This window comes from Falco cherrug, chromosome 20 (genome assembly GCF_023634085.1).
Source record: "Falco cherrug isolate bFalChe1 chromosome 20, bFalChe1.pri, whole genome shotgun sequence".
Classification (NCBI taxonomy): Eukaryota; Metazoa; Chordata; class Aves; order Falconiformes; family Falconidae; genus Falco; species Falco cherrug.
In genome coordinates, this window is record NC_073716.1 from 3,293,545 (window position 1) to 3,316,270 (window position 22,726).

General features: G+C 62.9%; 2 protein-coding genes across 6 annotated transcripts; one reads left to right on the top strand and one right to left on the bottom strand.

The window, feature by feature from the left end:
- Positions 1 to 15: 15 nt before the first annotated feature.
- On the top strand, positions 16 to 17,452 carry STAT3 (signal transducer and activator of transcription 3). Of its 5 annotated transcripts, none has more exons than XM_055697310.1 (24): positions 16 to 122; positions 7,297 to 7,443; positions 8,042 to 8,186; positions 8,347 to 8,445; positions 8,873 to 8,968; positions 9,053 to 9,134; positions 9,563 to 9,657; positions 9,848 to 9,999; positions 10,410 to 10,568; positions 10,694 to 10,786; positions 11,546 to 11,605; positions 11,876 to 11,905; positions 12,050 to 12,143; positions 12,226 to 12,273; positions 12,484 to 12,567; positions 12,663 to 12,761; positions 12,920 to 13,055; positions 13,277 to 13,329; positions 13,419 to 13,513; positions 13,833 to 13,972; positions 14,351 to 14,566; positions 14,811 to 14,853; positions 15,186 to 15,298; positions 15,399 to 17,452. In XM_055697310.1, the coding sequence occupies exons 2-24, from the start codon at positions 7,316 to 7,318 to the stop codon at positions 15,452 to 15,454; spliced, it is 2,316 nt and encodes a 771-aa protein (XP_055553285.1). In that variant the 5' UTR covers positions 16 to 122; positions 7,297 to 7,315; the 3' UTR covers positions 15,455 to 17,452. The 5 variants fall into 5 exon arrangements, with proteins under 5 accessions (XP_055553285.1, XP_055553284.1, XP_055553283.1 ...); XM_055697309.1 differs by lacking the exon at positions 16 to 122 and adding an exon at positions 2,749 to 3,186 and having other exon boundaries at positions 14,351 to 14,563; XM_055697308.1 differs by lacking the exon at positions 16 to 122 and adding an exon at positions 2,753 to 3,186.
- LOC129734352 (nascent polypeptide-associated complex subunit alpha, muscle-specific form-like) lies at positions 17,418 to 20,971 on the bottom strand. The gene is made up of 2 exons (XM_055697362.1): positions 20,350 to 20,971; positions 17,418 to 18,667 (listed from the first exon to the last, which is right to left on the bottom strand). The coding sequence occupies exon 2, from the start codon at positions 18,372 to 18,374 to the stop codon at positions 17,418 to 17,420; it is 957 nt and encodes a 318-aa protein (XP_055553337.1). The 5' UTR covers positions 18,375 to 18,667; positions 20,350 to 20,971.
- Positions 20,972 to 22,726: the final 1,755 nt, after the last annotated feature.

The window sequence follows — 22,726 nt, forward strand, 5'->3', positions numbered from 1 at the left end:
CGCTCGGCGTGACGTAAGGGGCGGGGCCGGGCGGGCAGCAGGTTTCTCGTCATTCGGGCAGGGTCCGGACGCGATCGTCGCCGGTACCGGGAGCCGCTGCCCCGCCCCGTCCGGGACCGCCGGTGAGCGCGGATGGGGGGCGGGCGCCCGGCCCCGGGGGGCTCGGCCAGGGCCGCCGGGCCAGATGGCACCGGGCCCGATGGTGCTGGGCCCCGCGGGCCGGTTGGCACCGGGGAGCGCGGGCCCGGTGTCCCCGTCCCCGCCCCGGGGCTGGGCGCTGCCGCGGGGCCGAGGCCTCGCAGCGCGGTGGGGCTGAGCGGGGGACGGAGGGCACGGCTGCTCCCGCAGCGCCTGCGGCCTGCCAGCTGTGTGCGGGGGCGGGGGGCGCAGTCGCGGCGGGGGAGTCTTTCCCGGACCCCCCCCCCCCCCCCCCCCCCGCCTCCGGTTCGGGGCCCGGCCCTACTGTCGGGGCCCGCGGGTTCCCTTTCGTTGGGAGGCGGCAGCTCCCACCGCGGCCTGGCCCTGCCGCCGGCGGGAGCAGGTGAGGGCAGCACCCTGTGCTCCCGGGGAGCCCTAATTACGGAGGCAGTAATTAACCTAATCCTCTGGTCTTACAGCAGACGGGATTTCTGCCCTTCCCGCGGCGCCCAGCAGGCCCTGGCCCGGCAGGGGCAGCTCCCCGGAGCCGACAAGGCTTCGACCCACTGCGGTGCTGGCATCACCGTCCCTGCCTGCGGGGTCCGGGGGCTGGGCCCGCCGGTGAAGCGGGCTGACAACCCACCACCCCCAGCCCGAGTGGGCTTCTCAGAGAGGGGAACGCATCCAGGCTGGCGGGGCTGGAGGAGCTGCTGCCCGGTCCGGTTGCGGTGAGGCTGGGATGGTGAGCGGCTGTCGGGCCCGTGTGCTGTGGGACGGGGTTTGGGGCAGAGGCTGATACAGCCGGTCGCAGCCGTGAGGTGTTTGTGCTGACGAAATGATGTGTAACCAAGACAGAAAGCCTAGCTGGAGGTCCGGCACCTGGGTGGACTGAGGCTTGAAGACCTGGCTGATGTCTCCAACAGAGCTGGGAGCTCCAGGCTGCAGCTTTACCGGCCCCCCCCCCCCGAACAGAACCGCTCGCCTGGGGCTGCCTGCCTGGAGCAGGCTTCAGTCTGAAGCCGTCCTACAGGCGGTGGGTGCGCTGCAGCGTGGCCGAGGTGCGGAGCAGACCTGTTAGGCTCCGCATCACGGGGGGAATGCGAGCCGTGTGCCCGAGCTGCTCGAGTGCTCTGTGGGGGCTGGCAGCTCTGCCCACCTCCCCTCTGCCCCTCGGCTTCCCACCGCTCGGCACAACGCTGTGTGTGAGGCTTGTTCCACAGGCTGCCTGTGCCCCCCCTGTGTGCGCCCATTGCAGGGGCACAGCTGGAGGGCTGGTGGGGTGGGGGGAGGAGGGTGGGCTGCCCTGGGCCTGCTCTGGAGAAGGTCCCTTCTGCATCTGTGGGGAAACCGGCCCTGCCTGTGTGTGCATGTCGGGGCAGTTGACTCCGTTTCCACCCTGAAGGTGATCGCTGTCGCCGTCGCTCCCCAGTGGAGCCTCTTCTGCTGCTTCCTGGGGATCTGTCAGAGCTGCGGGCGGTGGTGGCAGAGGGCAGGAGGAGTGTGCGGCTGGGCATCCTCTGCCCAGGGACAGGGGTGGTGATGGCATCCCTCGCAGCTCCTGTAACAGGAGTTACATGCTGGGATGGACTCTGGAGACCTCCTGAGCTGCCACGAGGAACAGCCAGCTGTGGTGTGTGGGTCGATCGGGCAACTCGGCACTGTGGCTACGAGGTCGCCCGGAGCCTCCCTCTGCCCTGTGCTGTCACGCTGCTTTCGCAAACCTCTGTGTCGCTGCGTGTTTTTCCACCTCCGGGGCTGGCTTTGAAAACGCTCCAGAGGAACACAGCCAAGTTCTAATAGCCTTTTCAAAACTTGCTCTTGTGTTTGCCTGGAGCAATTAGCTGCTTTGTTGTAGAAGAGCAGTTTTTTGTCAGCCTGATGATGGTTGTGTGGAAGCGAGGGCCTGGTGTCACTCCTTGTTGGAAAGCCTCTGAGGCGGTGCTGATGGCATCTGTCATGAGTCTGTGATGCTCCTGACGGTGATAACTCTGTGAACGTGACCCATGCAGTGCTATCCGTAACCGAGCTTTGTCCTGCTTGTGGCACTGCAGGGGACGAGCAGTGCCACAGTCCCAAGTGACTCCCCCTGTATGCTGTGCCCCGGGGGTCGTTGCTTGTTTTGGGGGTGCAAGTGAGGGGTGCTCCCCGGAATGAGAAGGCGGATGGAAGGCAGCGGCGGGATTGCTTCCAGGGCAGCAGCCTTGATCTGAATAAGGCTGTTGGGAGTGTGCAGAGCTGTCCCCAGCTGCCGGTGGCACCACACAGCTCAGGCCTGGCTCTTGTGCTCTGCCCTTGCAGGGGAGCTAAAGAAAGATGAACTTTAGCTCTTGAGCTACTTTTAGCAGCTTTGCTCCGAGCTGTGGACAGCGTGTTTACCCTGTGGGCTTGCATCATGCTGTGCTTGGCCCTGGCCGTGTTGGTTGCTCCCTGGCTCCGTTCCAGAGACAGGAGGAGAGGCTAACCGCAGAGACGGGCAAGCCCAGCGGAATCGGAAAGGTTCAACCCTCAGATCTTGAAACCCAGACAAGGGAGGCTTCCCAGCGGTGGGGCTGGCTGGGGAGAGGCTCCTGCACAGGGTTTCGGAGCTGAGGTCAGAGTTTCCCTAACGCTGGTGACTGCAACAGTAAGGAGCATGGCAGGGACCCTTCCCCTTTGGGACAGTCCGTGCTTCTGGCTGCCTCCTGTTGATGCTGGGAGGAGCTGGAGCTCCGTGCTGTGTCCTCTCAGCCTTTCTGGAGGGAGAGGAGACTTTCAGCTCCTTCCTGACCGCTTCCTGCTTCCAGCCGGTCCTGCCTTCCCACATCCTCCCCTGGCTCGACATGGGCTGGGAAGCCTCCACCGCAGGGCCCCCTCCCCGGGGGGGGTCCCCTCCTGTCACCCACTGCCGCAGAGCTGGCTCTGCTCTTCTAGGAAAGCACGTCTCGAGGCTCTTCCCAGCCCGCTGCTCTTGCGGCAGCATGTGGAGCCTTTGCCAGCTTCGGCTCCGATTGAGCTGGGGGCCATAAAAACATGGTGTGATCTGCTGCTTCTGCTGAGAGATCCCTCGAGGTGAGAAGTGGGTGCAGCAGGGCCCCTGGGAATGGCGAGCACAGACTGTGTCCTCCCTGGGCTGGCTGCAGGCACAGCTAGCAGGCAGTGACCGTCCCTGCTGGCTGCTGCTCCGCTCCCGTGCGGGGCGAGCCTGCCTTGGTTCTTCCGCGCTTGTGCACGCGGGCTGCAGTGACTTCCTCGCCCTCTCGTCTTGCGAGGAGATGCCCGCGGTGGGAAGCGGCAGAGCAGCTCGTGTTCCGCTGCATGTTAGTTCTGTTTTTCAGGGATAGGTACGACGGCGTGTGGTGCTGGGGCCCTGGCAGGGCGCCGGCTTCCTGCAGCTGCGGAGCATGTGCTGCAGCGGGGAGGATCTTGCGCTTGAGCAGGAGCCTGGGCTGCCATGGTGGCTTGTCCTGCAGCTATTTGTGGCATCGAGAAGTGGCCGATTCCCGTCCAAATGCTGCATGGCAGCCTGGGGGCTTTGCTTTTGGCCTTTTGGTGCTCTGCAGATTGGGGCTTTGGTACTGAAATATTCAGATTGTGTCTTTCTTCTGGAAGATCTGTTTGGATCTTGATCCAGGGAAGTGGTGTCTGGTTCAGCTACCGCAGCTTCGTCCATCCATGAGCTGCTCGGCACCAGTGGCCGCCTGGGAAGCGGCTCCTGTGGGAGGGTGATGCCCCAGCAGCACAGGTCCTGGGCTCAGGGCTGGGGATGCTGCTCTGGGAGGAGATGGGCTGGGGCAGCAGCTGTTCCTGGACAGGCTGGTGCAGCCCCCTCCGTGCGTGGGGGTGCTGCCGCGGTGGTGCAATAGGAAATGAGATTGCTGAGCTCACCGGCCACACAGAGCACTCGGGTGACTTGTAGGTTTTCAGCTCTTGCCTGGCCCGTGTATTTGTTGTGTTTTTTTTCCCCTCCCAGAAGCAGCACCATGTGGTTCATGCTGCAGTAGTCACCCCCAGGGCCAAGTTAAAAGGGCTGCGAGCACCGTACAGGACCAACAGCCAGCAGAGAGCTGAACCCACTGTGAAACGGGGGCTCTGTGGTGCCCAGTACGCAGCCCTGAACCGTGGCTGAGGGCCCAGCCTTTCTTGGCCTGCAGTTGCAGAAAGCAAAAGTTACAGGGTCGCAAGGGCCCTGTCGCATCAAGCCAGGTCTTATTCCGAGGCTGAAGGAGTGCCTGTTCCTCACAGGCTCTTGCACGGGTCTGTGTCTGCCCCTTCCCTTTCACTTACTCCTCCATTGAAAGCAGGCTTGGCTCACGTGGCCTTCCCTGAGGATTGCACCAGAGGGTTATAGTTCAAAGTTAGCGTCCTGCCCATGTCGCTCCTGGTTTTGGGGCTATTCAATATTCTGAAGTTCTAAAAACCTCTTTTAACTCCATGTCAAGTACCAGTGTCTGTCTTCTCCCTGGTGTCTCAGTCCACAGCAGGATGTTCCCCCTCTCTCCTTGTACAAAAAGCATCCAGGAATGGTTTTTTTTCCCCCAGAAATGGGGAAAAGAGTTGCGTGCAGCAGAGTTCAGAAGAGCACGACATACAGCGGTGCTGGAAGCGTCGGGGATCTGATCCATGGGCGCATCTTGGAGAAACTGCTAGTGAAACCCAGCTCTCTGTGCTGGGCATGGGGGGCTGGGGCAGGGGGGCAGCTGCAGGGTGCCTGTGGGCCCCTTTTGTGCTGCTGGAAATCTGCACAAGCACCCAGCTCCTAGGCAAAGGTCAAAGCTCCTGATGCTGCTGTGCGTCCGGGGAAGTCTTAGTTGCTGTTAAGGTTTTATAAATTTCTGTCTTGCCTAATGAAAGCCTGCCTGGCTCCTGCGTGGAGCAGCTGCTCTGGCTGTGGGCTGGGGTCTGGTCATCTTGTTTTCACCTGCTTCCAGCCTGGCCTGGGGTGCAGGGCAGAGCAGTCTGGTCTGCTGGAGGGGAGTAAATCCCATTTTGAGGGGTGGCACAGCCTTCCCCCCATCTGCCTCCTTGCTGAGCAAAGCTCTGCTTGCCGGCCGCTGCTCTGTGCTTCCCGGCACCCCTCCTGTTCCCAGACCTTTGCACCTCCTGACGCATTCGCTGTGATTTCCTTTGCACTGGCTCCTCGGAGCTGCTCTGCCTCGGTGGTTTGCTCCTGCAGAAGCTGCAGCAGGCTCCTGCTGCGGGGTGGAGTGCGGTGCCCTCATCGGAGCCCAGGGCCAGCCTGGCACTTGTGGCTGGTGCCAGCCCCCTCGCCTGCTCCTGCAGCACCGGCTGTGCTGGCTGCTGCTGTGCCGGCTGCCTGGCCATCCCCAAAGCCCAGCTGGCACGTCACTTGCTGCAGTGACCTTTGGGGAAAAGCAAACTGCTTTCTGCAGGGCAGTGGCTTTCTGCCGCTGTCAAGCAGAGCTCTGTGCCTCCGCTTGCTGAGCACAGCTTGCTGTCCCCTCGTTAGCGTTGCTTTGATTTCCATCGATACACAACTTGCTAACTCAGAAGTTGCCCCTTCCTTGTTTCTGTTGTTTCCTGGCAGTCTCCGCCTTCTGCACTTACTGTAAGCTCTGCAGCTCCTTCCCAGCCTCCCGGAGCAGAGGCAGGCATGTGCACTGTCTGGCTGGAGGGTGCCTGGAAGATATTGGCACCACATTAAAGCCTTGTACCTGTCACTAGTGACCTACATGCCCAAGGCCTCTCCCTCTCCCCCCGGAAAGGAGGTAGGAAAGCTCTGGGAAATGATGCCTCTCTCTAGGAGAAAGCTTTGCTGAAGGCAGGCGCTTGGGAAGCGTGCTGCCACGCGGGGATGCTCGGTGCTCACCAGGCTGAGGCCAGGTGGAGAGAAGCTCAGCTCAAGGCAAGCCCAGAGCTGCGTTCCCTGTGCTTGGGGAGCTCCTGTGCAGCTCGGCGCAAGCCCGAGGGGTTGGATGGTGTTGGGAGCTGCCTGCAACCCGACTTTCAACTCTGATCTGACCCTGCGGCGTGAGGAGCAGCGTGCATCGAGGCTTCCTACCCATCTGGGTTTGTAAGAGCGGCTGCATCTGGCCCGACCTGCTTGGGACTGCACCTCCAGCCCTGCGGGCTTGTGCCCCTGCCGAGCCCCCGGGGTCTGTGGGCTGCGAGAGCCTCCGCCGGGGTGGGAGAGGATGGGGCTGAGCTCGGCAGGCAGGGCTTGCCTGCTGCGCTCCTGCAGTCTGCTGCGAATAATGGTCACCGGCTGCCAGTGCCAGCGTGAGCTCTGCTCTTCTCATCTCAGATGTTTTGGATTAATTTCATGACGTGGTGAAAAGAGAATGAGTCAGAATCTGGGCTTTATTCAGCTTTGCAGCCGGGGCGGCTGGAGCGCAGCCTTTCTGCTGCCGCTCTCCTCGGGTGGCTCGCCCGGGCAGCCGGGGGGAGCTGGGCTGGGGCTGAAGCTGCCCTCTGCCCTCGCCTTTGGCTGGATTTTGAGTTGAGTTCTCGGGATGGAGCGATGCTGCTGGGCCCCCTGTTTTGGTGCTCTGGCTGCTTTGCCACTCACCCTTGCAGGCAGATGAGGCTGCGTGGCCGCATCCTGCGCTGCCAGGGGCACCGGGGCACAGATGTCAGTGGGGTGAAAAGGGCTCTTCTTGCAGCCCTCTGGCTCCTTCCCCACCCTCCCCCAGGCGTACGTGCCATTATTCCTGCACGAGTGATGCACTTTCGGTCTGTGGTTCCACCTTCCCTTGACCCAGGCCCACCCGTGGGTGCCGGTGCTGGCAGTTGCTCTTGCCTTGCCGGAGCGCAGCCTGGAGGCACAAACCAGTGCCAGTTCCAAGGCTCCTTGAGCTGGTCCCGTGGCCACCACTTCAGGGTGGGTTTCGCTGAACAGGAGCGAGCTCCTAGATGTGTGGTCGGCTCTGCGGGGACACGGGCTCATCCCTCTGTGTGCGCTGGGGCTGTGCAGTGTCGTGGGCTTGGAGCTGCGCACCCAGCAGCCGCCTGGCCCCGTGCTGCCCTTGGAGGGATGGGCACTGCCCGGCCGGTGCCCACATCAGCCCTCTGGAGCCGTGTGCCCCGAGCCCTGGTGTGTCTGGTTCCAGCCCCCCCAAAGGAGAGCAGTGCTCACGGCTGCGTCGTGCCGAGCGGCTGGCAGGAGGGAGCCCGGAGCTCCCGGGTGCCAGCTCCGAGCAGCACATGTCCCCATCCCACCAGGTCTCCGGAGGTGGCCAGGATGGCGCAGTGGAACCAGCTGCAGCAGCTCGACACGCGGTACCTGGAGCAGCTCCACCAGCTCTACAGCGACAGCTTTCCCATGGAGCTCCGGCAGTTCCTGGCCCCGTGGATTGAGAGCCAGGACTGGTAAGACCTTGCAAAACGCTGATGTGGGGACTTTGCTCAGGACACCCACCCTGGGCTGGCAGCAGGCTCCAAGGTGGTCTGGAGGAGCTCTGCCGCTTTCCCTGGGGTCTTGATGCGGCAGGACCGGTCTTCCTCCCCGAGGCTCATGTGGCGCCAAGGGGAGCGGGACTCTGTGCGCACGGTGTCAGACCCTGGCCCAGAAGAGGGGGAAGCTCCGAAGCGGAGGTGTCCCCATCCAGGGCTGACTTACGTTGACCTCTATTGAAAACTAAGTTGACACAGAGCACCGATTCTTGGATCCAGTTCAGAGAGCGCTTGGGACTGGTGAGGCACTTGCATGCGCTGTCTGCCTGGCTTAAGGCCAGGCTCTAAGCCTGGATCCCAAACCTCTCTGTCACCCTGCCCTCGTGGGCACGGTCTGAGGGTTCGGTTTATTGGCATGAAGCGAGTCAGGGCTGCTCTGGCTCTTTCTCTGGTGCAGATTAGGAAGATGGCTGGGGTGTTAAATGGCGCAGGGGATGGCGGGTGTGAGCAGAGCCGCGCTGCCTTGCCCCTTCCCCTGTGCCGGGCACCCACGACTCTGCCCTCCCTCGCACAGGGCGTACGCTGCCAGCAAGGAGTCGCATGCCACGCTGGTGTTCCACAACCTGCTAGGGGAGATCGACCAGCAGTACAGCCGCTTCCTGCAGGAGTCCAACGTCTTGTACCAGCACAACCTGCGGCGCATCAAGCAGTTCCTGCAGGTGAGGTGGGAAGTGCTGGTTTGTCAGGGGGAGGCATGGGGGGAGCCTGTGGAAGGCCAACAGGTTCTTGGCACAGCTCAGGACCCACAGCCCTAAGGGGTGGGGGGATCCCAGGAGTTACGTTGTACCTGCTGACCTTGGGGGTTTGAACCTTTTACAGAGCAGATACTTGGAGAAGCCGATGGAAATAGCCCGCATCGTGGCCCGCTGCCTGTGGGAAGAGTCCCGGCTCCTCCAGACGGCTGCTGCAGCAGCCCAGGTCAGTGGCTTGGGTGTCCTGGGGCCGCTGTCCCACTGCCCACCCGGTGGTGCTGTGCGGGTCCTGGGCAGTGAAGGGCAGCTGCAGTCTGAAGCTCCCCACTTGCTTCCTTCCGCAACAAAAGCTGCTTTGTGCTGAGGGATGGTCCAGCTGCAGTGGCTGATAGCTTCTGCTCTCCGCGCTGCGGCCTGGGCGCGCTCTGCCTGGGGTTGCTATTAGCTTCGTGCATCCCTCTCTCCTCTTGCCCCTTGCGTGGGCTGTGCCCCGCTCCATGCGCCTTGCTGTGCACCCCTGGAGCTGACGCTGCGAGCAAGCAGCCAGCTGCCCTGGCTCCTGTGTGGGGATGAAGACCCTTCCTGCAAGACCTCGGGCTGGGAGGGGAGCATCCCTGGGTCATGTTCTAATGCCCTCCTTGTCCCCTCTGCAGCAAGGGGGACAGGCAACACATCCCACGGCGGCGGTAGTGACCGAAAAGCAGCAGATGCTGGAGCAGCATCTGCAGGATGTGAGGAAGAGGGTGCAGGTATGTGTGCTGCCTAGGCACCTTCTCCTTTCCTCACCGTGGTGATTTAGTGCTTCGAATAAATCCACATCTCTTGCCTTGCAGGATCTGGAGCAGAAGATGAAAGTGGTGGAGAATCTCCAGGATGACTTTGATTTTAACTACAAGACTTTGAAAAGCCAAGGAGGTAATGGAAGCTCATTAGCATCTGGCAAAACAAAGTGTGTTCCTGCAAGGAAACTTGCTGGAGGGCATGTTCCAGCCCTCCCGGTGCCTCCTCTCCGAGCCAGAAGGGTGGCCTAGGCTCAGGGCATTTGCATGGCAATTGGAGAAACCTCGTCCTCTGTTTCTGCCGCTCACGTTGCCTCCAGGGGAGTAGAACCAGAGCTCCTCTGCCTGGGAACAAAGAAATGGCTTGTGGAGGTGATAGGGCTGCCCTGTGTGCAGGAAAGCCAGCAGCAAGGTGCTTAGAGGCTGTGTGAGATTGCTCCCTAACTATTGAAGGGATCCTGGGGTGCCGGCTCCTTTGTGGTGGAAATTTTTTGTTTGTGCGAGGCTTGGAAGGGCAGGAGGAGTCCATGTGTGTGGCTGAAGCTTTCCCACCTTTCTGCACAGACATGCAGGATCTGAATGGAAACAATCAGTCCGTGACCCGGCAGAAAATGCAGCAGCTGGAACAGATGCTCACGGCGCTGGACCAAATGCGAAGGGTATGTGGTGGAGCTGGCCCTGGGGTGCAGCGGTGCCCTTTTTCTGGGGTGTGAGTTTGGTGTTCCTGTGTGGTCGGAACTGAGAGCAGCGCTAGAAACGTAGCCCTGGGCCACTTCTTCCTTGTCTGTGAACGTAAAACTTGCAGATCTCGAAGGGAGTCAGAGGGTGTTCTGCTTTCCTTTTTGACAGGGTATTGTGAGCGAGCTGGCCGGGCTGCTGTCAGCCATGGAGTACGTGCAGAAGATGCTGGCAGATGAGGAATTGGCAGACTGGAAGAGGCGGCAGCAGATCGCCTGCATTGGCGGCCCACCGAATATCTGTTTAGACCGGCTTGAGAACTGGTGAGAGCTGGCTGGGGGTTGCATCAGTCCCTAGAGAGGTGGTAGTCGGACACCTCCGTGGAAATGAGCTCTTTGCTTCTGGAAGCATCCTTGCAAAATGGCTTCTGATGCCAGCACGCATAAACAGAACCCATAGTGCTGGGATGGTTAGCCACAGGCCTGTGGGACTTCAGGGCTGCTGTGAGAAGTTCCTGGTGTGTCTCTGCAGAATTTGGGCATGTGCAGGTTTCTTTTGTGATGCATGGCTTAGAAAAAACTGGGCTGGGAGCCATAGACGTGTTCTGTTTTCTGCTGGTTTGGTATGGAGAGCATCCTCTGTTGCACAAGTGAGGGGAGAGGAAGGCTCTGCGGGCTGGGACCGTGCAGGGCTTGGCGGCCAGAGCTGACGCTGGTTCTTCCTGCTCCCCTAGGATAACCTCTCTTGCCGAATCACAGCTACAAACCCGGCAGCAGATCAAGAAGTTGGAAGAACTGCAGCAAAAAGTGTCTTACAAGGGTGACCCAATTGTCCAACACCGGCCCATGCTGGAGGAGCGGATTGTGGAGCTCTTCAGGAACCTGATGAAAAGGTGCTGAGGGCTGGGGGCGAGCTGTGGGCAGTCCCCTGGTCACAGGGGATGGAGGGGTGGGCAGGGAGTGTGCTGGGCGGGGGGTCTGAGGTTTGACTGTGGCTCTTGTGCCTTTCCCCCCACAGTGCTTTTGTCGTGGAGAGGCAGCCCTGCATGCCCATGCACCCCGACCGGCCCCTGGTCATCAAAACTGGGGTGCAGTTCACCACCAAAGTCAGGTGGGTGCCTGGCTCCCGCTATCCTGCTGCGCTGCAGGCGAGGGAAAGGGGAAAATGAAGCAGGATCGCTCTCCTTGGGAGATGCTGGTGCAGATGCAGCCTCGGCTTGCCTGGGGAGCGCTGGTGCTGGGAGGGAGCGCATCCCAGAAGGCTGGTCCTGCTGCAGTGCTGCCTGTGTGACTCAGTGCAGGGATGGAGGCTGCTGGTGGGGGCTGGGCTGCGTTCCTGGAGGCAGCCGGGGTTCTGGTAAATGCCGGTGGGCGGCAGGAAGTGTCAGCACGTCCCTGGCTGCCTCTCAGCTGGCCCATGTTCCCTGCCAGCTTCTGCAGAGAGAGCCTCCCTGACACAGGGCTCTGCCTGGACCTTCTTCACCATCTCCTGGCTGTGTCCCTGTTGCCCCCTTGGCATGTGGCAGCATCTGGCCACAGAACACTGTGGAGGGCGTTTGTTCAGAGCAGATGTCTGCCCTGTGTGGGCAGTCAGCAGCCAAAACAAGCCCTCCTCGGGGTGCTCGGGGGAGCATCAGCACCTTCCCTGGTTCTGGGGACAGGTGTCACGGCTGATATGTCACAGGTGGGCTCAGGGATGCCGGAGGAGCTGGGTAATGCCCCTGTGAACTCCGTGGTGTGAACCGTGGAGCTGCCTGCTGGGGGATGCACGCAGCACTGCTGTCCTGCAGCCTGTGCCAGATGCTGTGTTCAACCGGAGTTGTTAGCACGAGCTGGATGCTCACGCTCTGCGTCTGCTGACTCTTTGCAGGTTGTTGGTCAAGTTTCCAGAGCTGAACTATCAGCTGAAAATTAAAGTCTGCATTGACAAGTGAGTCCCATGCTCTGATTGTGGTGGTGCTGGGCGGGTTACTGGAGAGGGACTCGTTCCTGCTGCCATTGGGTCAGGCTCCATTTACTGGCGTGACCCCCAGTAGAAGAGGGGGTGCAGGGTGGCGCTGGGTCCCAAGGATTCATTCCCATGTGGGGGGCAGCCTGGGGAGCTTGTGGGACTTACGATGCCGCCAGCCCTGCACACCAGCTTGTCTGCATCAGGTTGGGAAGGCCATGGCCGTGACCGGGTGTTTCTCTCCTTTCCTAGGGACTCCGGGGATGTTGCAGCACTTCGGGGGTAGGTGCAATGTTGGTTTGTGTTGTTTTTTGGGTTGTTTGGGTTTTTTTTTTCTTGCTTCTGCTTTTAACCCTGGCAAACATCCTACTGTACGTTCACTCGGGGAGAGCCCTGCCAGCCATGCTCTGCCTTTCTTCTTTCGAGGTCGCGGAAGTTTAACATCCTGGGGACAAACACCAAAGTCATGAACATGGAGGAGTCGAACAACGGCAGCCTCTCAGCAGAGTTCAAGCACCTGGTAGGTACCACGAGCTCTCGGGCTGCTCCTGTAAGGCCAGTGCTGTCACTGTGTCGCTTCAGCCTGTTCCCTCTCCCCGCAGACCCTGCGGGAGCAGCGGTGTGGTAATGGAGGCAGAGCCAACTGCGATGTAAGTGCTGGGGGGGGTCCCTTTGCTGGCAGCTCTGCTCCCTGTCTCACAGCTGAGCTGTGAGGGGAAGCAGGAGCCCTGCCCCAAGCGGGGGGGGGTGTCTGCAGGCACCTCCACCCAGACCTGAGCAGCAGTGCTGGGCCCAATGGCCACGTGTCGGGCCAAGGGCAGGCGCCGGCTGTGTGCTTATTGTGTCTTCTTCCACCCTAGGCCTCGCTGATCGTCACCGAGGAGCTGCACCTCATCACCTTTGAGACAGAGGTGTATCACCAGGGTCTGAAGATCGACCTGGAGGTGAGCCGTGGGTCACTGCCTGTCCCTGCCATGGGCCTGGGTGCGGAGGAGCCCTGGGAGATGTCTGAGCCTGTGCTCACACCCTGTCTTTGCAGACCCACTCGCTGCCTGTGGTGGTCATCTCCAACATCTGCCAGATGCCCAATGCCTGGGCGTCCATCCTGTGGTACAACATGCTGACCAACAACCCCAAGGTAGGGCCCAGCGCTGTGGTGGCAGCTGGCAGAGCAGCAGCGCAGGTTTGGGGACCAGAGTGTCCCAGCAGGGAGAGGCGGCCTAGGAATGGGGCTGGGGCAGGACCTGGCCCTGCTTCTGTCCTGTGTCCTGCTCAGGGCTGTTTTCCTTTGTGCAGAATGTGAACTTCTTCACCAAGCCCCCCATCGGGACCTGGGACCAGGTGGCAGAGGTGCTGAGCTGGCAGTTCTCCTCCACCACAAAGCGCGGCCTCAGCATCGAGCAGCTGACGACGTTGGCAGAAAAACTTCTAGGTAAGTCGGTGTGGGTGTCCTGCCCGTCCCTGCTGTCCCTCGGGGTGGCTCCCCATCTGTAAATGCAATACAGGAGCAAGATGGTGATGTCTGGGAGAGGAGCCATAGCTTTCACCTGCTTGGCTTTCTCCCAAATGATACAAACCTGGGGCTGCTCCCTGGAAATGGTATCTTTGGAAGGACAGCTCTATCTAAATGTTGATGTTCCTGTTCTCTGCCAGGGCCAGGTGTGAATTACTCTGGCTGTCAGATCACCTGGGCCAAGTTCTGCAAGGTATAACTCCCTCCCTTCCCCTGAGCCCCTTCCCTTGGCTGTTCCCTTTCTCCAGGCCTTGCTCACAGCCTTTCTGCTCTCTTCCTCAGGAGAACATGGCTGGCAAAGGCTTCTCTTTCTGGGTCTGGCTGGACAACATCATTGACTTAGTGAAAAAGTACATCCTGGCGCTGTGGAACGAAGGGTGAGCCTCTGCCAGCGTCGGTCCGGAGACCCTTGGGCGGGCTGGGCCTTGGGAGGGGTCCCACAAGTCCTGTCCGGGTGGGGTGGGGTGCCTTCTCCAGGTGCAGGTGGGCTCTTCTGGGATGCTTTTTCTGTCCAGGCCCTGTTGGCTGGTCCAGAGTGAAAACCCACTGGGGAATCCTTAAAATGTCAGTGGTTTTACTGGTGGCCAGGCCAGGTCCTGCCGCTGGCCTGCTGCTGTGCAGAGAGCTGGCGGTGTTGACATCCTGCTGCCCCGGTGTCCTGACCCGCCCTTGCTCTCCTCGCCTCCTGCTGCCCAGGTACATCATGGGGTTCATCAGCAAGGAGCGGGAACGAGCCATCCTGAGCACCAAGCCCCCGGGAACCTTCCTGCTGCGGTTCAGCGAGAGCAGCAAGGAAGGCGGCATCACCTTCACATGGGTGGAGAAGGACATCAGTGGTATGTTGCTCTTGCCCTCACCGCCCTGGGTACGGTGCTTTGCTCGGCCAGTGTTCCTGGCTACAAAGGGGGCTTGGAACCCCCCAAGACACTTGTTTGTCCTTGCCCTGACAAGCCCTCTGCCTGGGTTAACTCTTAGAGCCTGGGTGCCCTTTGCTTGTCTCTGCCTCCTGGGTGTCCCTGCCCCCGTGCTGCCCATGGGCAGTTTTCCACAGCACTGAAACCACCTGGCAGGTCCCCATCCTGCCCCGTGGTCTGCTGGGTGCTGAGCACGGCCCCAGCCTGCTGATCTTGTCCCTGGGGTGTTTGAGGAAGGCCCTGCCTCTTCCCGGGGGGGGCACAAGTGTCCTGCCCTGTGTCAGAAGTCTCCTTGTACAGGGAAGACCCAGATCCAGTCTGTGGAGCCTTACACCAAGCAGCAGCTGAACAACATGTCGTTTGCGGAGATCATCATGGGCTACAAAATCATGGATGCCACCAACATCCTGGTGTCCCCCCTGGTGTACCTGTACCCAGACATCCCCAAGGAGGAGGCGTTTGGGAAGTACTGCCGCTCTGAGAGCCAGGAGCACTCTGAAGCTACTGACTCAGGTAGTCGTTGACTTTCTACGCTCCAGCACGGCTCCTGCGTCAGTGGGAGGCTCCAGGGACAGCACTGCTGGAAGAGCTGTCACCAGCCAGGGCGTTGTGCTGGTCCCCGTGGGGTGGCAGGGTCCCCGTGGGGTGGCAGGGTCCCCGTAGGGTGGCAGGGGCTGTGCGCAGGTTGACGCTCCGGAGTGGGAGCAGAGCAGGGTTCCCCCTCCGGCAGCTGGTGACGAGGCTTCTCGCTCTTCTGCAGGTGCTGCTCCGTATCTGAAGACCAAATTCATCTGCGTCACCCCGTGAGTGTTCCTGGGGGGCATCTGTGAGCACTAGGGGGGCATCGCTTGGGGGGGGGTGGGTGTCTCCTTCCCACCACTGCCTAGGCTCTGCCTGGGCACCGTGAGGCTCGCAGCCGGGGCTGGGGGGACGGCCGGGGCTGAGCCAAGCTCCAGCTTGCTGCCCTGACCGCAGCCTCTTCCTCCCCTCCTGGGGCCCCTTTCCTCCGGAGAGCTCTTGGGACCAGCTGTGCCATGCCCTGGGGCCTGTCGCGGGGGGAGAGGGGGTGTCGGAGAGCTGGGGCCAAGCCCTGACGCCGCAGGTTTCTGTGCTTTTCCCTTCCTCCCTGGGACAGCACCTCCTTCAGCAACACCATCGACCTGCCCATGTCCCCGCGCACCCTGGACTCGCTCATGCAGTTCGGCAACAACAGCGAGGGAGCAGAGGCCAACGCGGGGGGGCAGTTCGGTGAGTCCGGTGGGTCGCGGTACCCGGGGGAGGGGGGGTGGGGGGGTCCTGGCCACAGCCACCCACGGACCCTGTAACCTCTGGCCACGTCTCCCTGCAGAGTCGCTGACCTTCGACATGGAGCTGACCCCGGAGTGTGCGTCTTCACCCATGTGAGGTGCTGCCAGCGCTCGCGGGGTCCAGCCAGGGCTCGGGCTCCCCGCCTCCGAAGAGCCCCCCGCTCTCACCTGGCTCGGTCACGGTCGCTCTGGACCTTTCCTCAGATGGAGCTGGGGGCCGGGGGCCTTGCCACTGTTCCTTGTTTGACCCAAATGAACACCCCCCCCTCTCCAGGGTGGTGCCGTTCGTCTCTTCGGGGGGAGGGGGGGGATGAATCTTTTTCTATTTCCTTCCGTAACAGTTTTTTTTTATTATTGTTTTGCTCATTCAAGTGCCTATTAGCCTCCGACCGCAGCCTCAGTTTTTACAGACGCTCCTGCAGCCCCGGGCGCGCTGCCTGCTGTTGAAAGCTGCTTTCCTGACTGCCAAGAGTCCAAAAGCCTGTGACGATCTTACACCCCCGGATTTGCCCCCAGCGTGGACCTGATGCGTTTTGCAGGGGCGGGGGTCTGCCTTGCACTGCCCCAGCCACCCTCCCAGTGCTGGCGGAGGGCAGGGGGCTCTCCTCCCGACACCTTGGGCTCCGCTTTTGGCCAGGAGGAGCAGCGCACGCCTCGGAGCTGCGAGGTGGCTGAGCCCAGGGAGGGCAACGCTCCTGATGGGCTCAGCCTGGGCTTCGCTGGGAGCAGGGAGTTCCAGTGGCCACCTGGGCTTGCCACCGGCTTCCCGCTGCGGGCACAGGGATCTGGCTGGCCCCGGGGCTCCTGCTGGGGTGAGGGGTTTCGCTTCGGTGCAAAGATGCCCTGGGGCAGGGCAGTGACACGTCCCGCCGACACCAGCGCGTGGCTCTTGGGTCTCTTCTGGGACCTGGCTATAACCAGAGGCCGCCCCACCGGCGGCTCGCCCCGTGGCCGGGCTGGTGCCACGCTTCCCTCGCTGGGCAGTCGGACCCGTGGCACCCCGAGGGGAGGATGGGGAGGCAACTGGATCCAGCGTGACCTGCAGTGGATGGCCTGGCCTGGCCCTCGTCTCTCTGCTATGGCGTGTGAGCTCCCAGGAAGGGGCTTTGCAGCTTCTCAGGGGGCTTTGTGTGGCGTTTTTGTTGGAGGTTGGCTGTCACGGTTAAGGCAGGAGGTGGCACGAGTTGAAAGGAGCAGGATGGACATAGAGGAATCTGCTGTTGGCCAGTGCTGGATGGAGATGCGGGGGTTGCAAAGGGCAGGTTTCCTTGCTGCGGGGGGGGTTGAGGAAAGGTGGAAGCGGTTCTGGCTGGTGGTCGTGGTTCTCTATTTACCAAAACGGGGGGAGCCCTTCTGCCCCCTCCGTGCAGCGGGCGTGCAGACACCCAGTGAGCAGGGAAGGGGAGGGAGAGGCAGCAGGAGAGCTGCTGCCCCCCAAGCATCGTGTGGTAAGGGGGCTGCAACTGCTCCGGGAGGTGGGGGGGGGGGGTGGCACAAGGGGGCTGTGCTGTGCTCGGCCAGGACCAGGTGCGGGGCTGCAGGAGCTGTCGGTGCTGAGGCTGTGGGTGACATCAGCGGAGAAACACCTTGGTGGGCACCAGCCCTGGGCTTTACAGGTGTCTGATGTGTCTTGATTTGGCCCTGGGTGGAGAGAAACCCTCAGTCGTGTGTACCAGCAACACTGCTGGGGTGCGGTGTGGACCCCTCGCAGGGCTCTGGCTTTTCTGCCCAGTAAAGACCCTGGGGTGTCCCCGCAGCCCCCCAGCTGTGGGGTGTGCTGCCAGTGCCGTGGGGTGTCCCCGCAGCCCCCCAGCTGTGGGCTGCGCTGCCAGCATCGCAGCCTGCAGGCAGGGGGCAGGGGGTAGGACCCCCAGGGGGCGAGGGCTGTGGGGGTGGGGGGCTGGCCCTGGGGACAGCGATGCCCTTTGGACTGGGGAGGTGCTGGGAGGGGATGAGGGCCCCTGTGCTCCTCCAGCTGCAGTCACTGTAGCCCTGGGCAGCATTCAATACTGTAAAAAAACTTTATTTTTTTGTATATTTTATTGCTGTATCTACAGGCTTTAACCTTCTCTGAAATAAAAAGGCTCTGAAGCGACGCGCTCCGGGGGGGTGAGTTCGGCTCCCTGCGTGCGGCACCTGCCTGACCCCGCTTCGGGAACTGGGGTCTCCGTCAGCCACCGCCGGCAGAGCTGCGGTTTGGTGGGGGCGCCCAGCAGCCCCCCCTGGTGCTGCCGGCACCTGCCCAGCACCCGTGGGCTGGCTGCCCCGGCCGCCTTATCGGGGCCCTGCAGGGCCCGGCGCGGGGCGATGGTGGGGGGCGTATCGCCCCGCCACAGCCCACAGCTGGGGCTCCTCCGCTTGTGTTGGGGAAACTCCAGTGCCAGCGTGGGAGGCCGGGGCATTGCCCATGCTGCTCCCTGCCCAGGGGGGCACCTGTGGGTGCCTCTGCCCCGGGGGGGGCAGTGAGTGGAGGTAACGTTCCCCACTGCCTCTCCGCTCAGGGTGGCGTCCCTGGCTTGGGTGACAGGGTGGCCACCTTGGGGACCTGGCCCCAGGCCTGCAACGTGGGTCTGCTTACCCCTCTTGTAGGGATGTGCTGGGCCCCCCAGACTGGGGGCTGAGGGCAGTGGGTCAGGGGGTGGGGGCTGGGGGTGGCCAGTGCCAGGGAGGTGCTGCCCGTGGAGCAGCAGCATGTCCCCCAGGGCCCCTGCACTTGCCACCTGCCACCCTGGGCAAAGCCGCGGAGCAGCAGGATCCTTGCAGGGTTTGGGTTCTGCTGAGGCCAAGAGGGAGAGATTATTGCTGTGTCCGAGCAGGATTAGCGGGGATTTTTCATGCAGGTCATGCTCAATAAATCCCTCATCGCTCCTGTGGAACCGGCTGAGCTGGACATGCCCCTGAAGCCTCCCGCACCCTCCCGGTGGCCTGGAGCACCCTGTGTGGCTTTGAGCTAAATGCTGAGGCCAGTGCCTGTCCGGGCTGTGGGAACCGACTCCCCCCCCAGGATCACCCTCCATTTCCCTGTCAAACCAACCCAGGGCTCTGCATGGAGCCAGCAAACCCACTCCTGCCCCTGCAGCAGCCGCACGGGAGCACGCACCCCCTCTTCCAGCACAGCGCAGGGTGCTGCAGGGGGGATGCAGCTCACACGGGAATGCAGCCCAGCCCCGGGGGGACACCCCCACCCCCTACCTCCCTGGCAGTTCCAGCTGCAGCATGGGGTGGAAAACCCCGGAACGTTACCGATATGCAAACCCTGGGGTTGCCACAACCGTTTGCCGTCAGGAACGCAGCGTCCTGTCTCCAGCTCCTGCAGATAAGGGGGGGCCTTATCTCCCTGCACCCACACGCCCTGCTGCATCCCTGTTGGAGCTTGCCCTGCTCCCTGGCATTAGCCAGAGGGCCTGGCCCTTGAGTAACGGGGTTAATTGGCCACTGATCCGATCTCAGGGGTTGCTGTTGTGTGTGAACGCTCCAGTTGGCAGCCCCTTGGCAAGTGCCGTGACCTGATTTGCAGCAGGAGGAAAGCGCCTGGGGAAGGTCCCTTGGGCTGGCTGGACCCCTGTGGCTCCGGAGGGTCCCTGTCCCCCCTCCTGCTGCCCGGGCCATCCCTGGGGGGCTGCGGTTTGGGTAGGGCTGGGCTTCCCCGCTTTCTCCCTGTGCTGGGTGCTGCAGCAGGACCCAGGCGCTGGGGGAATTGGGGTCGTTTGTGGCTCCGAAAGGAGGTCACGGGGGTGGCTTTGTGCCTTCCCCAGGGCCGTGGCCCCCCGCTCCGGCAGCGCAGCGGGGACAGCGTCTGAGCCAAACGTGCAAACGGATTAGGGGTTTCCAAATGCAGATAAGCTGCTTGGGATGCAGACGCTTGCGTGACGGGGATGGGGTGGCCCCATAGGGATGGGCAGCCACCTGCCAGGGAGTGCAGGGCAGGCGGCTGTCAGCACGGGCGAGCTGGCAGCTCTTGTGGGGCCCCAGCTGCAGCTGGCCAAGCCCCGGGGTCCCGCTGGCCCCAGGCAAGTCCAGCCTGTGCAATATTGATGCTTCTTTGGGGATAAACCCACAGATGGGGATTAGGAAGGCTGTGGCACAGCTGGGATTACAGCCTCAGTCTCCAGGGCCAAGGAACTGGACCAGCAGTGCTGTGAGGGGGGGTGGGCGGGGGAGGCAGAGACCCCTGGGGCTTGGCTGCCTCATGTGTGGGGACCTGCCAGAGGGTCTCCTTCGCTGTCCTGCTGGATGCTGCACAGGGTCTTCCTGCAGGACACGGCTCTGAACACCCCTCGGCACCAAGATGCTCTGCGGGGACCTGGTGTCGTGCCCCGGAGCAGTGCCCATTGGTGGGACCGTGGCAATGGCCAGGGCTGCCCGGCTCGGGGGTGCAAGGAGGCATCAAGGGGGACAGCATGGGGCTGCGCAGGGCTGAGCACCCCCCTCCCTCACTGCTGTTTGCAATAACCCTGGGGGCTCCAACGTGGCAGGGAAACCACAAGCATCCCCCTCACCAGGCACAGCCCCTGGGCAGCCGCCCTGGCAGGTCCCAGCCCCCTGCTCCCCTCACCCTCCCGTGGGGCAGTGTGTGCCTCGAGCCCCCCGAGCTCGGCAGTGCGGCTGCTCCCACCCAGCCCATGGCATTGTTGTTCACGGTTCCAAACCACCACGGGCTCAGATTGCACAGGCAGAAGCGTGTCCTCAGCAGCTGGGAACGCAGCCGGAGCAGCCCCGGCTGCTCCCGGGCACGTGGGTGGCAGGCAGCGGGGCAGGCAGCAGGGCAGGCAGCAGGGCAGGCAGCAGGGCAGTGCATACCCAAGTGCCATGAGTAGGCAGCAATATTTGCCCACAGCTGCGCTGGATGCTGGTGCCGCGCGACGGTGAGTGCACGGGTGGCACAAAGGCCCCCAGCAGCACAAGGGGTCGGTCCCTGCCCTGGCCCTGACTGAGGCTGAGCCCAGCAGAGCTTGGGTAGGGCTGGCTGCAGTGATGAAATGCTGCTTGTACCTGCTGGTTTGCCAGGGCAGACGTGTGCTGCAGCCTCCTCCATCCTTCCTCTGTCCAGTCGTGTGCTGCCATCACGGTGGAACAGGGAGCAAGTGGTGGGATGCTCTGCTCCAAGTACCCATCTAAGCCTCCTCTTCATCACGCCCTCAGCGAGGGCAGCTTTGAGCGGAGCTGCAGAGCACAAGCCATCCCTGCCCAAGCCAAATGCCATCCCTGCCTCCCAACGCTGGTAAGACAACAGTCAAATATTGCATCACTCAAACTTTAATACGCAGCAGAGTTGAGCCAAGCAAGGTCTCAGCGGTGGCACCCACTGCCAGGTGTGGCAGAGGTCAGACCCAGACCTCCAGCACAGTGCGGTCCCCAAGTGCCACCATCTGCCAGCCCTGCCGCCGGCTGCCATTGCTGGAGGGACACGACCTGCCTGTTTTCCTGCACACGTCCCATCCTGGCTCAGAGCGTGGCATTTGGCTGTGCCAGCACCAACACCAAGGCCTCACCCCGCCCCAGCGCAGCTCCTGGCCGTCCCCATGGACTAATGCTGCTTCCAGGCTCAGCTGCTCAGGAGACTGGTGGGCTTCAACCAAAATCAGGTTCTGAGCCCTGCATGCTCTGAGCCGCCAGCCCTCTGCGGGGGGGGGGTGGGGGGGGTGGGGGGGGTGGGGGGGTGGGGAGCTCCTCAGATGCGTTATTTCCCCTATTTTCCCTCCATGGTGTGGTTTCCTCACTGTCCATCAGCACAAGGCCTGGGAATTAGCACCACGCCACCATTTGCAGGGGCAGGAGCCCTCTGCCTCCCTCTGCCTCCCTCTGCCTCCCTCTGCCCCTCTGCATCCCTCTGCCTCCCTCTGCATCCCTCTGCCTCCCTCTGCCTCCCTCTGCCCCTCTGCATCCCTCTGCCTCCCTCTGCCCCTCTGCCCCCCTCTGCCTCCCTCTGCCTCCCTCTGCCTCCCTCTGCCTCCCTCTGCCTCCCTCTGCCACCCCCTGCCTCCCTCGGCCTCCCCCTGCCTCCCTCTGCCCCTCTGCCTCCCTCTGCCCCTCTGCCTCCCCCTGCCTCCCCCTGCCTCCCCCTGCCTCCCTCTGCCTCCCTCTGCCCCTCTGCCTCCCTCTGCCTCCCTCTGCCTCCCCCTGCCTCCCCCTGCCTCCCCCTGCCTCCCTCTGCCTCCCTCTGCCCCTCTGCCTCCCTCTGCCTCCCTCTGCATCCCTCTGCATCCCTCTGCATCCCTCTGCCTCCCTCTGCCTCCCTCTGCCCCTCTGCATCCCTCTGCCTCCCTCTGCCCCTCTGCCCCCCTCTGCCTCCCTCTGCCTCCCTCTGCCTCCCTCTGCCTCCCTCTGCCTCCCTCTGCCTCCCTCTGCCACCCCCTGCCTCCCTCGGCCTCCCCCTGCCTCCCTCTGCCCCTCTGCATCCCTCTGCCTCCCTCTGCCCCTCTGCATCCCTCTGCCTCCCTCTGCCTCCCTCTGCCTCCCTCTGCCCCTCTGCCTCCCTCTGCCTCCCTCTGCCTCCCCCTGCCTCCCCCTGCCTCCCTCTGCCTCCCTCTGCCCCTCTGCATCCCTCTGCCTCCCTCTGCCCCTCTGCCTCCCTCTGCCTCCCTCTGCCTCCCTCTGCCTCCCTCTGCCCCTCTGCCTCCCTCTGCCTCCCTCTGCCTCCCTCTGCCTCCCTCTGCCTCCCTCTGCCTCCCTCTGCCCCTCTGCCTCCCTCTGCCTCCCTCTGCCCCTCTGCCTCCCTCTGCCTCCCTCTGCCCCTCTGCCTCCCTCTGCCTCCCTCTGCCTCCCTCTGCCTCCCTCTGCCTCCCCCTGCCTCCCCCTGCCTCCCTCTGCCTCCCTCTGCCCCTCTGCATCCCTCTGCCTCCCTCTGCCCCTCTGCCTCCCTCTGCCTCCCTCTGCCCCTCTGCCTCCCTCTGCCTCCCTCTGCCCCTCTGCCTCCCTCTGCCTCCCCCTGCCTCCCTCGGCCTCCCTCGGCCTCCCCCTGCCTCCCTCTGCCTCCCTCTGCCCCTCTGCATCCCTCTGCATCCCTCTGCCCCTCTGCATCCCTCTGCCCCTCTGCCTCCCTCTGCCCCTCTGCCTCCCTCGGCCTCCCCCTGCCTCCCTCTGCATCCCTCTGCCCCTCTGCATCCCTCTGCATCCCTCTGCCCCTCTGCCTCCCTCTGCCCCTCTGCCTCCCTCTGCATCCCTCTGCATCCCTTTGCCCTCCCTCCATCCTGGCACATCAGCTCTGCTAGAAACCTGCCAGCATGGGGAGCACGAGCTGTGCCCCTCACCATCCCCACAGCCAGGCACCCATGGGGTCTGCAGGGGCTGGACCCCCTGGGCAGTCCCCCCCAGCAGTCCCCAGCCCCTGCCTCGCCCCGCTGCCGGCCGGGATGGAATGGCTGACTTT